The sequence below is a fragment of the Giraffa tippelskirchi genome, chromosome 2 (assembly GCF_054371585.1).
Source record: "Giraffa tippelskirchi isolate mGirTip1 chromosome 2, T2T-mGirTip1v1.2.pri, whole genome shotgun sequence".
In the NCBI taxonomy this organism is placed as follows: Eukaryota; Metazoa; Chordata; class Mammalia; order Artiodactyla; family Giraffidae; genus Giraffa; species Giraffa tippelskirchi.
The window spans coordinates 65,656,459-65,669,140 of NC_137276.1; the positions used below are offsets into that span (position 1 = coordinate 65,656,459).

General features: G+C 41.2%; 1 protein-coding gene and 1 long non-coding RNA gene across 37 annotated transcripts in view; one reads left to right on the forward strand and one right to left on the reverse strand.

Annotated features, from left to right (window-relative positions):
* SGPL1 (sphingosine-1-phosphate lyase 1) overlaps positions 1-12,682 on the reverse strand; it is a 129,980-nt gene that overhangs the window by 70,085 nt on the left and 47,213 nt on the right. For all 36 annotated transcript variants that reach the window (XR_014076225.1, XR_014076210.1, XM_081567902.1 and 33 more), the window contains 4 exons: positions 11,936-12,003; positions 8,430-8,577; positions 6,085-6,161; positions 4,562-4,690 (listed from right to left, as the gene is read on the reverse strand). Coding sequence is in view for 34 of the 36 variants with exons in the window: in XM_081567902.1 (XP_081424028.1) it covers positions 4,562-4,690; positions 6,085-6,161; positions 8,430-8,577; positions 11,936-12,003 (422 nt within the window). In the remaining 2 variants the exon portion in view is untranslated. The remainder of the gene's footprint in view (positions 1-4,561; positions 4,691-6,084; positions 6,162-8,429; positions 8,578-11,935; positions 12,004-12,682) is intronic.
* On the forward strand, positions 4,572-7,650 carry LOC145537175 (uncharacterized). The gene is made up of 2 exons (XR_014076250.1): positions 4,572-4,785; positions 5,893-7,650. It is a non-coding gene; the product is annotated as an uncharacterized LOC145537175 (long non-coding RNA).

Consider the following 12,682-nt stretch of genomic DNA (forward strand, 5'->3'; position numbering starts at 1 on the left):
TTCCTAAAGTAATATCCACATATAAGACAAAAACACCATAGGCTACAAAATCCAAGTGGTCAGGAGTTATATGGCAGATTAAAAAATCAGTCATTTTGTAATTGAGGAAGCCTTCAGGAAACACGTGACCATCATCCACATAGTAAGGCACTGAACTGGGGCACAGGACCCTTGTTTGTAGGCACCTGCATTTTTGTGCTTACAGTTGAGGTCAGTGCTGCAGATCGCAGTGTGTCCTGTGGTCCAGCATAAAACCTCAGAACATCACATGAGGAACCAAGACAGCTGTGAAGGAAGTCAGGAAACAACCAAGTTCTCAGTGCACTGTTCTCTCACTAAGGTTCAGCAATGACCTAAGCAGAAATATTTCCAAACCCCTAGTCACTCACTTTACATGCCCTATTTTCAGTCCAGTAACAAATCCAATCAGTATCATTATCTGAAGCATGGCAAAGAGTCAAACACAGTTCCTAATCCCTCCTCCAAGATGTGGAAATTGTCCAGGTAAAACAGCAAAATGCTGAAAACTGTTACTAATATTCCCTAAGTCTTCAGAGAAGCAAGTGGAGGGGGTTTCCTTATTGTCAGATGAGTGGGTAAGAGAGACATGGCGGCTGGGGAGAAACAAGCAGCCCAGGGAGAGGGAACACCAGGACTTGCTCTTTAAAGTGAAGACTCCAGGGATACAGGATGAGCTAAAGAAATAATCAAAGCCCCAAAAGTATTATTCTCTTCCAACTAGGCAGAGTGAACTCTAGTAGGTGACTTTGAATGAAACTGCAGAAGAGGCCGAAATATTCTAATATAGGTGGAACAAAGCTTTACCCAAGCCTTGCCTCTCAGACAAGACCAGACCTGCCATGCATCAGAACAAACAGAATGTCTAGAGACAGTCACCGAAACACGAGCCAAGATGAAAGAAGATGGCATGGTAACCATGCAAACACAGAAAAAGAAAAGAAGGTAGCCTGCAGAATAAAGGCCAACTCAGAAGGTAACAACCTAAGGAACAGAAGGAAATTCCTCCTGTTTTTCACTGTAGGACAATATAATAAGAACAGGAATTCAAGAAAACAAGAGCTGAAAGAGTGGACACTGAAATAACAGAATGAGACTGCAGACCTGAAAAAACACAAAGTATCAAAAAGCATGACTGCAGAATTACTATATACATTAGGAACAGCAAGGAATATATTAAACATTGCTGAGAAGTTAAGAACTATCATACTGATTATAGGAAAGGTTTAAGGTAAATTCAGTGAATCCAGAGAAGGCAGAAGACTGAAAACTCAGTGCTTTGGAGAACTGTGTCCATGTGCTAGTCACACATAGCCAAAAAGCACTGAGAGGAAGGCTGGGCACGGGTGGAAATCTGTGAGATCATATTCTCTGAGAAAGCTGAGTATCCTAGGAAAACCATGGCGAAGAGAGGATTCAGGCGGAAAGAGGCTTTCAAGTGTACAAAGGTCTCCCGTGTAGAAAAAAATAATCATGGAGCTTCTGTTTCCAGCAATATACATTATACATCTTGGGCCACCCTCCTATATGAAACAGCTAAAAAAGCCTGCTAAAACATTAAAAAGTATTTTTACATCCACCCACGACCGAGCTAACATAAAGAAACACACTGAACCCTCCAACAAAACAAAATCAAGAATGATACAAGCTAAGCGTCAAAGCTGGTTTTAACTCTGAAGGTTATTGCCAACTCCTAGATCAGACTTCAAACTCTCACGTTGACAAATAAACAGGAAACAAGTTTGGGGCCTGGTCAAGGCAAGGCATCTAAGAGGGCATGGCTGACAACACTGACTTCACCCACACTCTTAGCAGTCGGAGAAATAAACCCTGCTGGTACGGAAGAGGACAGCAAGAAAAATTGCTTTTCTCAACCCAGATACTCAGGGCACAGAAACGTGAGGACCGCTGGAGGACGTACACCAAAGCAGCTGTTACTTGAGCGTGTGGTCGGAGTTCAGACTATTCCACAGTACAAAACTGTGGGCTGGAAATCGCATTTACACCGGTTCCGATGTGGCAGTACTTCCCACCAATTCCCCAGTAACTGGCAGAAAGAAATACAAATCTCTGAAAGAACTTAACTTCAACCATCAGAGTTAAGTCTCCAGGAAAACCCTAACTCACTGGAAAAAAAAATAATCAAAGATATAAGGATACAAGACAACATAAGTAAAACCAGAACAGAAACATATGAGTAAGGCTCATGGAATTATCAGATGTAGAATATAAAATAATTATGGGCAATATATTTAAATAAACAAAACATAAGCCAAGGAAAGGGACTACAAAGAACCACTAAACAAATTAAAAAAAAATAAAAACAGAATTCTCAAGAATGAAAAACACAATAAATGAAATTAGAAACCCAATGGAAGAACTAACGAGTAGAACACACCACAGTTACAGAGGGAATTAGTAACACCCCTGCATGTATCACCCAGCTGCATGTATCACCCAGCTGCATGTATCACCCAGCTGCAACAATTCTTAGCTCACAGCCCATCTTTCTTCTACCAGCAACTGCCCCAGCCATTGCCGCTATCGAGAATATCAGTTGTTCTAATAGTTACACCTTTACAGGTTATCTATTTTGGGGGACTGCTTTTAAATATGAACCAGAGGTGTGTTAGCCTTTCTCACTCTATCTTTCATGTCTCTTAACTTTCTACCCGTCTCTCTGGGTTTTATTCTGGTTAACTGTCTTTGTTCCATAAATTTTACTTTCAGGAATCATGAAAATATTTTACATGGTTATAAATGAACTAGGGCTCCTTGAACTAGGGAACTAGGGCTGATTCTGGATCTGGAGCAGGAAATATAAAAGATATTTTCACCAAATAAAAATATTTTGTCCCCCCCCAAAAAAGGAAGAAAGAAAGGAAGCTTTCAAAAACTACTTTGAGTCATGCAAAAAGACACAGGAGTCAAAATTAAGAAGCTCCCACTGGCAAAAACTGGAGTAATCTGAGCATGAATCTGAGTGACAGCTAGAGTAGATTGAAGCATACACAGTCTCCTACAATTTATCCACCCCACCACTGACAGCTATTTGAATTATTTCCAGTATTTAACTATCATGAACAATGTTGCTATGAAAATACATCTATCCTGATATACACATGTACTAGTTGTCCTAGAATATATCCCAAGAAGTGGAATTTCAGGGTCATAAAATATGGATATTTTCAACTTTACTAGATAAACTGCAAACTGGTTTTGTGGTTGTTTAACCTGTACTCTCTTAAAAGTTCATAAAGAGTCTAATGGCACAGAATACCCAGGTACTGTAAGAATATTGGCATCTGTGTCACCCCATTCATCTAAATGCCATAAGGGAACCCACTGCTAGATTATGGTTGATTAACTGTTGTAGAATTTATTTTTTTTTTGGAAAACGAGTGTCTGGAATACCAGTTTTGTTAGCTACTGAATATTTGAACATGTTGATTTTTCATAGTGCCAACTTAAAAGTAAAACCCAATGCTGCTTATTGGGGGGAAAAAAAGTAACTTTTGTTCTTGTCTTGGGATGGGCCCTTCAGTAATTTAATTTGCAGACTTTATGATGATTAGAGAAGTATGACAGGATCAGCACCTAGAGGTTACCATTATAGTACCCTGAGTTAACTCTATCTTGCATAAGCTGAAATTTAGTTTTTTTTAGAGAAGGCAATACCAGTCTGTAGTAACAAATCTCAATAGAAGTTCATCAATCACAGTTTAGGAAAACTAACAAACATCTACTAGAAAGAACAGTTGAGAGAAGGAATCCTCATGTGTATCTTTAAATACAATGACTCTCTCTTTCTTTAATCCTAAACCAACTAAGATTTGATTTATGGCAAAACAATATCCAGCTCAAGCAAAACAAGTATATCAAAAAACGATGAGATGCTTTGACAAAATTAAACAGCAAGGAGATCTAACCAATCAATCCTAAAGGAAATCAACCCTGAATATTCACTGGAAGGACTGATGCTGAAGCTCCAATACTTTGGCCACCTGATGCGAAGAGCCGACTCATTGGAAAAGACCCTTATGCTGGGAAAAATTGAGGGCAAGAGGAGGAGGGGACAATAGGGGATGAGATGGCTGGATGGCATCACCGACTCAATGGACATGAGTTTGAGCAAGCTCTGGGAGTTGGTGAAGGACAGGGAAGCCTGGCATGCTGCAGTCCATGGGGTCGCAAAGAGTCAGACACGACTGAGCGTCTGAACAACAACAAAGTGGTTAGGTATGTGGGTGGAAGAAAGAAAGGGAGGGAGAGAAAGAGAGAAGAGATAGGAGAACTATCATGACAACTTAATATAAGTTTAGAGATTTTCAAAATAAAAGACTGAAGAGAAAAAAAATCTAGAAGATAATTACTAAAATGCTGATATGACACTAATTACAAAATTGCAAGTAATCTTTAAAAATTTCTGTTCAGCTGGATCTTCCTACAATAATCATGTATTACTTGTGTAATAAAATGTTTTTAATAAACTTCTATTTTATGCTAAAAAAAAGATTATAGAATGTCATTTGCATATACTTACACATCCACAGGAATCTGGTCCCCCATTGAATAGAGAACAAGCCATTCTCACAATCTCTGCCTCTATCTTCCGGAGTCCGGGGAAGATATCTGGATGCAGTGGATTACTCCATGCAAAATCTCCATAAGCCTATGGAGAAATGCAAGCACATGTGGAGACGCTTACATCATACAGGAAAAAGAATCAAGCAAACCATGTTAGACACAACAGGAACTGGGAAAATGGTAAGATATGTCCTCCAGTCTAAAAAAGATCAAAATGTTGTAATGGAGGAGACAGGCATAAAAATTATTTTACAAAGTGGTAACAGAGGAAGTATAAGTGTGGTTAAAAGCACTGACTAAAACACCCAACAGACCCAGTTTGAAATCTTAGCTTTATCTGTCACTTCTAGCTATGTAATCTTAGGTAAATAACCTCACTGAGGCTGTTTCCTCATATGTTAAAGAGGATAATCACAGTACACAGCTGATGGGGTTCTAGCCATAAGTAAGATAACATACACGAAGCACTTAGTCGAGTGTGTGGCACACCTATTTTCAGTGTGACACCAGACGTATGTATGTACATGAAGGTCAGGGGCCTCAAAGAGGGAGTAGCGAACATTCTGAGTGGTCTGGTGGTGTCTGTTGAGTGGAACCTTGAGTCATGAATAGGAATTCATCATTAAGGCAGCAAGAACAAGGGAAAGGAAAACAACAGAGGAGCAAGGTACTCAGTAAACAGAAAAGGCAGGAGTTAGTGTTCATGTGGGAAAATAATAGGAATGGTTGAAAAAAATAAGTGGGATCTGGCTCAGGAAGGGACTGGTATTTTTGGTTGCATAAGCAGCTTGGATTTGTCCTGTAGACAATGGGAAGTCACCGAAAGATTGTTAAGCACAGAAGTAAGGTCAGGGTATTATGTCAAAATAGAGCTGAACAAAACATGTAGTATGTAGAAAGGTATGCACAGTTTCATAGTTCTAATAATCAAACACAAAGACCTTAGAAAGCAATAGTCCAATGCCAATTTTGTATGACAAAGTGAGATTTAAAAAAATAAATTTGATTAGAAATGGAAGAAGCTAAAGCAATTCTAAAGTCAACAAAAAATATGAGAATTATATGAATTATAACTGAGACCACTGCTCATTCTCAGATTCTGTGATTTGAGACTCAAGGGGTACAGCAAATCATGACCAAGTTTCCATCCCTTATCTCTTCTGATCCAACAAAATATATCTTATCATTAATAATCGCAAATGATGGACTACCTTCTCTAGCAATCTGCTTTCTACACAAGGTGTCTATTAAGCCTGGAGACATAAGTAACATCTTTCTTTCTTACAGACTGAAGATGTCTTGGACAATGTTATGCATATTTGTCTATGTTTGGGTAAGAGACACTGAACCTCTTTAGTTTTAAGAATAAACTTTCCTTAAGTAATTTTTTTTTTAAATGACAAGAATGAAGAGAAAAAGATGTGATCATCTAGACCAGCAGAGCCGCACACTCCTTTCAAGGACTGGGCACTCGCTCACCTTCACGAGGAGGTCGGTGAGCTCCTTCTCCCCGCTATACACTGCTCCGGAGGCTTTCCCTTCTTGCCACAAGACATCTGCAGAGAAAGGGCAGACCACTGGATCAGTAAGCAGGAGCCTCTGGGGAGACAGGTTCTAAAGAAGAAGCAGGGAGAAACTCCTCTGCATACAAAAAAAAAAAAGAGTTGGAGCGGAAACCCCAAGGCGTCCTTACATTAAATCAAGAAAAAGAGCTTCAGTAAAGAGTGTTACAGCAAAATAAAGATGAAAGGTCAACCACTACCATCAACAACAGTGTGAAAAAGGTAGCAACAGCATCTAGGTACAATAAAGAGAGTCCATTAGTAACGTCATCATCCCCAACTGGCTTCTAACAGCAGAACCACCTCCTCTATCTACACTTGTTTTCTGTTCTCTGTATGGCTCCGCTTGACCTTTTTCTGCAGTGGCTTCCACCTTCTCTCCCTTTCTAGCCAGTCAAAGGAAGTGTGGAAACTGCTATGAGCAGAGTTAGCAGAAAAGAGTAAGGCGAAAGTGCAAAATTTCAACACAACATCACCAGAACTGGAGTCAGGGAACTGAATCTCTGACTGGACAAACCATGGTGAGATGTAAGCCATCAGTATCGTCCTCAGACAAGCCTGGAAACCCATACAGAGTTAGCCACCTGCTTCCAGCAACATCTGCCGCAGCACTCAGAGTCAGGAACATAGCCAACACTGGGAGAAGGATCGGAGGAAAGGTTCCTGACCGGGATGTAAGGTCCGACCTTCCTCCATTCATGTGGGGGTCTCGGGTCCTTTAAGACAACATGCCTGTGCCCTATTGAAAGTGGGTAGTGAGAATTATAGAAGCACTCAAACTGAAAACTGCTGCCATGGTTCTAACAAAGCCAAGGTCTGCAGCTCCAGTGAGAGCAGAAGACTGAGCAGTGACTATCCAGACAAACCCTCATTCTCACGTGACCGGCCAGCTCTGGCTTGTGGCCAAGCTGACTTTGTCCTCAGGGACTGGTCTGTGACAGGCACGTCTTCAGACCAGAGGTCACCTGCATTTCAAAAGTAGGGTGGGTGCTTTCATTTCCTGTTCTTTTACTGGAGCTGCAGAGTAATGGCGATGGACAGCGACTTAGAAATGGAAGGGAAGGAGATACGAGGCAGCCAACCCAGTACTCATAATCGTAGAGATCTTTAATCTACAGGTCTCAGAATGCTAATCCCTGTTTTATATCATGTATAAATCCTGGACTGTATCTAGTTTTGTATCATCGGATCAAAAATGTCATCAAAAATTCAACACATGTCAATTAGAACTTTTAAAATACAGTATGGTACCCTGGATCCTAGAACAGGAGAAAGGACATTATAGAAACCCTGGTGAAATAGGAATAGAATCTGTGGTTTAGGTAACAGCACTGTACCAATGTTAATTTTTTTTAGTTTTGACAAATGTGCCAAGCTTATTTTAGATGTTAACATCAGGAGAAGCTGAGTGAGGGGAATGTGGGAAATCTCTGTATTATCTTTGCAAACTTTCTATAAATCTAAAATTATGCCAAATGAAAAAGCCTATGTTTAAGTTATTTGTAACATAATCTTAATTTGTAACAAACATGTTTACATTAATAATAGTTAACACTTATTGAAATTTATTGAGTACCTATTATAAGCCGGTGTTATATGCTTTTATGTATGATCTCATTTAATCTCTACAATTATCCTTTCAGATAAGTACTACTATTATTATCCTCACTGTAGAGAGACAGATACAGAGGCATAGAGAAGTGAAGTAACTCACCCAAGGCCATCCTGTTAAGTGGCTGAACCAGATGTGAGTCAAGGTTGAGTCCATGGGCTGTTCTTAACACTAGGCTGCTAAGTGCATTTATCCTTCCTACATGCATACATGTACATGTGTGGGCTTATTATACAAAATACCATTAACATTTTGAGAGAGATATATATATCATCTGTGTTTGTTTGTCTTTTGAGGATGAATACTGACTTGTTATTTCTTCTGTGCCTCTATACAGATTCTGTAATTTCTAAAATGAATCTCTATTTCAGTCTTATCACATATTTTGTCTTTCCAAAAAACAAATCTATTTTATTCAGGTTTAGAAAAGAAAATGGAACCAAGTTCCATCTTCTCAGAGATCTGCAAGCTTTATAGGTGAAGAATGTATTCTTAAAAGATGAAGTTCAGCCTTTGAGACAGGAGGTGGGCCCTCCTGAACACAGAAGCACCAGGGATGAACTCTACTTAACCTCTATACACATCCAATAATGAGCGAGTGACCAGCCACATTAAGGAAGTAGGGAGCATGCATTTGCTAAGAATCGTACCCTTAGAGCTGTATTCTTTGAGCTTCTCTAGAACTGCAGCCGGGCTCAGACCTTGAGAGGGCAGGGCTTTCACGTAATCTTGGTCCACTTTCAGGAATGACATGTTCTTGCTAATATCTTCCTTGGTCTTGTTCAACTTATCTTGGATCTCCAAAGGTAAGGAAGATAATGTTAACAGGGAGACAGGAGAATACAGTACTGAGAGTGAAGAACCAGTTACATCACCAAATCAACCGCTTGAGGCTGGGCACTGCACAAGTGCTTGAGAACAAGGATGGTACTTTTTCTTAAAGAGATACGTTGACATTTTGACCATCCAGTTGTTATCTCACCTGGACAACAGTCTCTTACAAGTCTGAAAAGTCAACTTTCTCTCTAAAGGTCAAAGATACACTCAGTTCCCCACCCAACCCCTGTCCCTTTTCCTTTGTCATGTTACTATCACCAATGCTTTGCTTGGTTTGCATTTGCTGAAGTCAGCACTTCTCTGTGGGCAATAGTCAGACCTTTTTCGTGCCTTGGCAGCAGCTATAGTGTATGCACCAAAGAAACCAAGGTAGAACCATGAACAGTAGCCAGAAAACAGGCCAAGCAGCAGTAAAACAGATTCCGGTGCTCGAGCAAGTGATGGGCTCCTTCACCAGACATGCCCAGAACCCACCAGGAACTGGAGACCTTAGAAGAATCCCCACACAGAAGAGTAAGAAACACATGCCGGGAAGAGCCAGGGAGGCTGCCGCCCATCTCCTCAGGTTGACAGCTCGCACTGCCCCACTCTCCAGTGCTAGGAGGCACTAAGGTCCTTTCTGCCACATAATATCAACTATGGTTATTTCGTTTCCATCCTCATCAGACGTGTTCTTTCATTCCTTCACTTAGTAAACATTTGTTGAACTATACAACAGTGATACACAGTGGGCCAGGGATACACAGCGAACAAAACAAACTTAGGCAGTACACAGCTTAGGTGGGGTGGGGGTAAGTCCTGTCCTGAAGCTTATCTTTAAGCATCACAGTCAGAAAATAAAGGTAATGAAAAGTGCTAGGGTAAGGGGGGAGGGGAGGAACAGAGCAGATACGAAGAATACAGCAGAGGTTGCTATTTGTAATGAGAGACTCTTGGTTTGCAGATTTACGGAAGAGTGGCTACACATTATGATTTGTGTGTGTTACAGTGACATGGTTTCAGCAATATGTCTGTTAAAGTTTGATGTCTCATTCCAAACACTTAGGTTGTCTCATCTCTAGCAGTGGATGATTAGAATCCAAGATGGTCTTCTTAGATGTGGCCCTCAATAAAACCACAGGGAAAGCTGCTCCTCTAGAACATGTCTGCAACAGTCTATCAGGCAGGCACCGGCAGGAAGAACAGGGCACACTCCTGGACAATGCCAAGGCAGCGTGTGATAGACATGAAGATATTTTTTAGATTTAAATAAAGAATTGTGCTGCATAAATGTAACCGGAACTATGAAAGCTGGGCTTCCATGCACAGATGATGCTACTGTAATAAAACAGACAAAAATGACCATGAGAGGTGTATCAGAAAGCACAGCAAGCACTTCCTCATGTCACCTCATCAATTCTTGCCTCAGAGGCTCCATTGCATTTCAATTTCTTCACAGCATTTATCTCAAAGGGAAATTTGTATGTATTTGCTTCCTTATTCCTTTTCTGTCTTTCCTTAGTACTGAAATGTAGATTCCATGTGGGAAGGGCGTGGCCTCCCAAGTGGTCCTGCACTATGTCTCCAGCACCCAGAATGGTGCCTAACACTGAGCAGATGCTCAATGAATGAGAAAGGGACACACACACTTGCTCAAAACAAGTAACTTTTGTCTGTGCACCTCAAAATCTGCATCTAAAAGTTGAAAGGTGATTATACATTTTCTAAGTACCTTCCAATGCTGTTGTATTTACTGCATAACACAATTGGATAGTACCTTCCGATGCTGTTATCATATAAATTTAATGGGTTCTGGAACCCCCAGCATTTATTTGTATCAAAATTAGAAATGGAAGAAGCAAAGTGTAACAAATAAGGGCAGGGAAAAAATAACAGGAAATGATAAGAGGAAACACTCTTATCCCTTATAATCAGCCTATCCTCCGTATCCTTCCTCTCCCCTGCTCTTTGCTCTCTAAGGACTACGGCAGATTAATTTTAGGGCTTAATATGATTAAGGGTCAAATAAAAGCCCTCATTTCTCTCCTTCTCCAGCTGTTATTACTTCCACTTCCCCACAGGAAATGAACCTAAAAATATAAAGTTTCAGAAGAGTTCACAGTGGTCTGAATGGACATCAGTCAAAGACTGGAAGTAACTGCCATCTTTTCTGATTTGGCCAGGAAAGGGGGAAAGGAACTGAAAGCCAAAAATGAAAGAAAGCTTGCAGGAAAGCCGAGGGGGAGGGTGGGAAGCAGGGGAGATGAAGCCATCAAGGGCCGTGTGCCTTCGTTAGAGCTCACAGTGGGGCCTACCCTGTTTGTCTTCATCTGTGATAAAGAACCCATGGGAAGGTAGAGGCAACTGTCTCATCCTGAGCGTGGGTGAGGTCAGAGAGGAGCCAATGAAGGGAACAGACTAGACTACAGATATGAACAAAGAGTAAGAGAACAGCTCTGCTCTCTAAGTTTCTGAATCTGGGATCAGCAAACTACAGGCCTAATCACACTACAGGCCAAGTGTGGACCATGGCTATGAAGAGATTCTTGCTGCAACACAGGCCTACTCCTCCACCCATTGTTCTAGTGCTGCTTTCCCTCCACGGGGACAGAGCTGAAAAGCTCTGACAGATGCACACCTAAAATGCTTCATATCCAGCCCGTTAGAGAGAAAGCCTGCTGACCCTGAACCATGTAAGCACTCAATCCCTGCTAAGTATCTAAATTCAGCTCAGCCAAATATTGCTCCGCTTACCTCGTAGCTTAGTTGGTAAAGTATCTGCCTGCAATGCAGGAGACCCGGGTTCGATTCCTGGGTCAGGAAGATCCCCTGGAGAAGTAACTGGCAACCCACTCCAGCATTCTTGCCTGGAGAATCCCCATGGACAGGCTACAGTCCATGGGGTCACAAGAGTTGGACATGACTCAGCACCTAAACCACCACCAAATATTGTTCCAAAGCTTCCTGTCACTTCTGTCAGGTTGTCTAATTTCAAATTTTTCCTGAATAGACATCTCCTTTCTCCTCTGGTCAAATATGGTGGAGAAAGAGTGATGTCATGCTCCTCAGTCGTGGCACTTCTGGTGTTGAGTCTGACGGGTCTCTGCTGCATGGCCTGCCCTGCGCACTGGAGGATGTTTAGCAGCATCCCTCGCCCCTGTCCGCTCAATGCCCAGAGCACCCACCTCCTCTTCTGATATCCAAAAATGCCTCCACACGTGGTCAAACGTTTCTTGGAGGTGGGGGACAAAATGCACCCATCCCCCTTGAACTCCTAGAAAGAGGTGTGATGATCATGGGGGAGGGAAGCAGTAGGGAAAAGTAAAATGATTCTGCTTACCTGACGACCAATGATAGGCATCTTCCGGATAAGCTTAAAACATCTCTTCTTAAATCTTGACCATAAACCTAAGAGACAAATGGTTCTATTGAAATTCCCATGGATTATGACCTGACAGTCATAATGTATGAACTATTCAATATTCAGCATGTCCTCTGTAATCACACTTGCCTTCAGATTACAAAGGTAGCTTCTTTAAAAAAGAAAACAGAAAACAAAAAAAACTTTTAACTTTTGAACAAGTAATATAACATGGTTCAAAAAAATAAACACACACACATACACTCTCATCTATCCCCCAGACCCTCATCCTAACCCCAGGTTAATATTACTACTACTAGTTTCTAGATACCCTTCTCGAGTTTCTATATGCACATACAAGCAAGAGTGAAGACTTGTTCTTGTCTGTCTCTTTTATACAAAGGGTAGCATACTCCAGCACTGCACTAGACCTGCTCTTCTACTCAGCAGCAGTCTTTTAAAGACCAGTGCTCCCTAATGCATTCTTACAACTGTAGAGTATTCCATTAGATGGATGTACCTTAGTTTATTTAACCTGCCCTTTCCTGATGGAAACTTAGGTTGTTTCTGATGTCTGCTGTTACAAACCACGCTGAAATAGCTTAGCGTTGTTAACACATGCTGTACTGCACACAGGAGAGCATATCTATAGGATAAGTTCCCAGAAACAGAACTGCTGGGCCAAGTGTACCGCAGAGCTCCTTACCTTCCCAAGGTTTCCAGGTG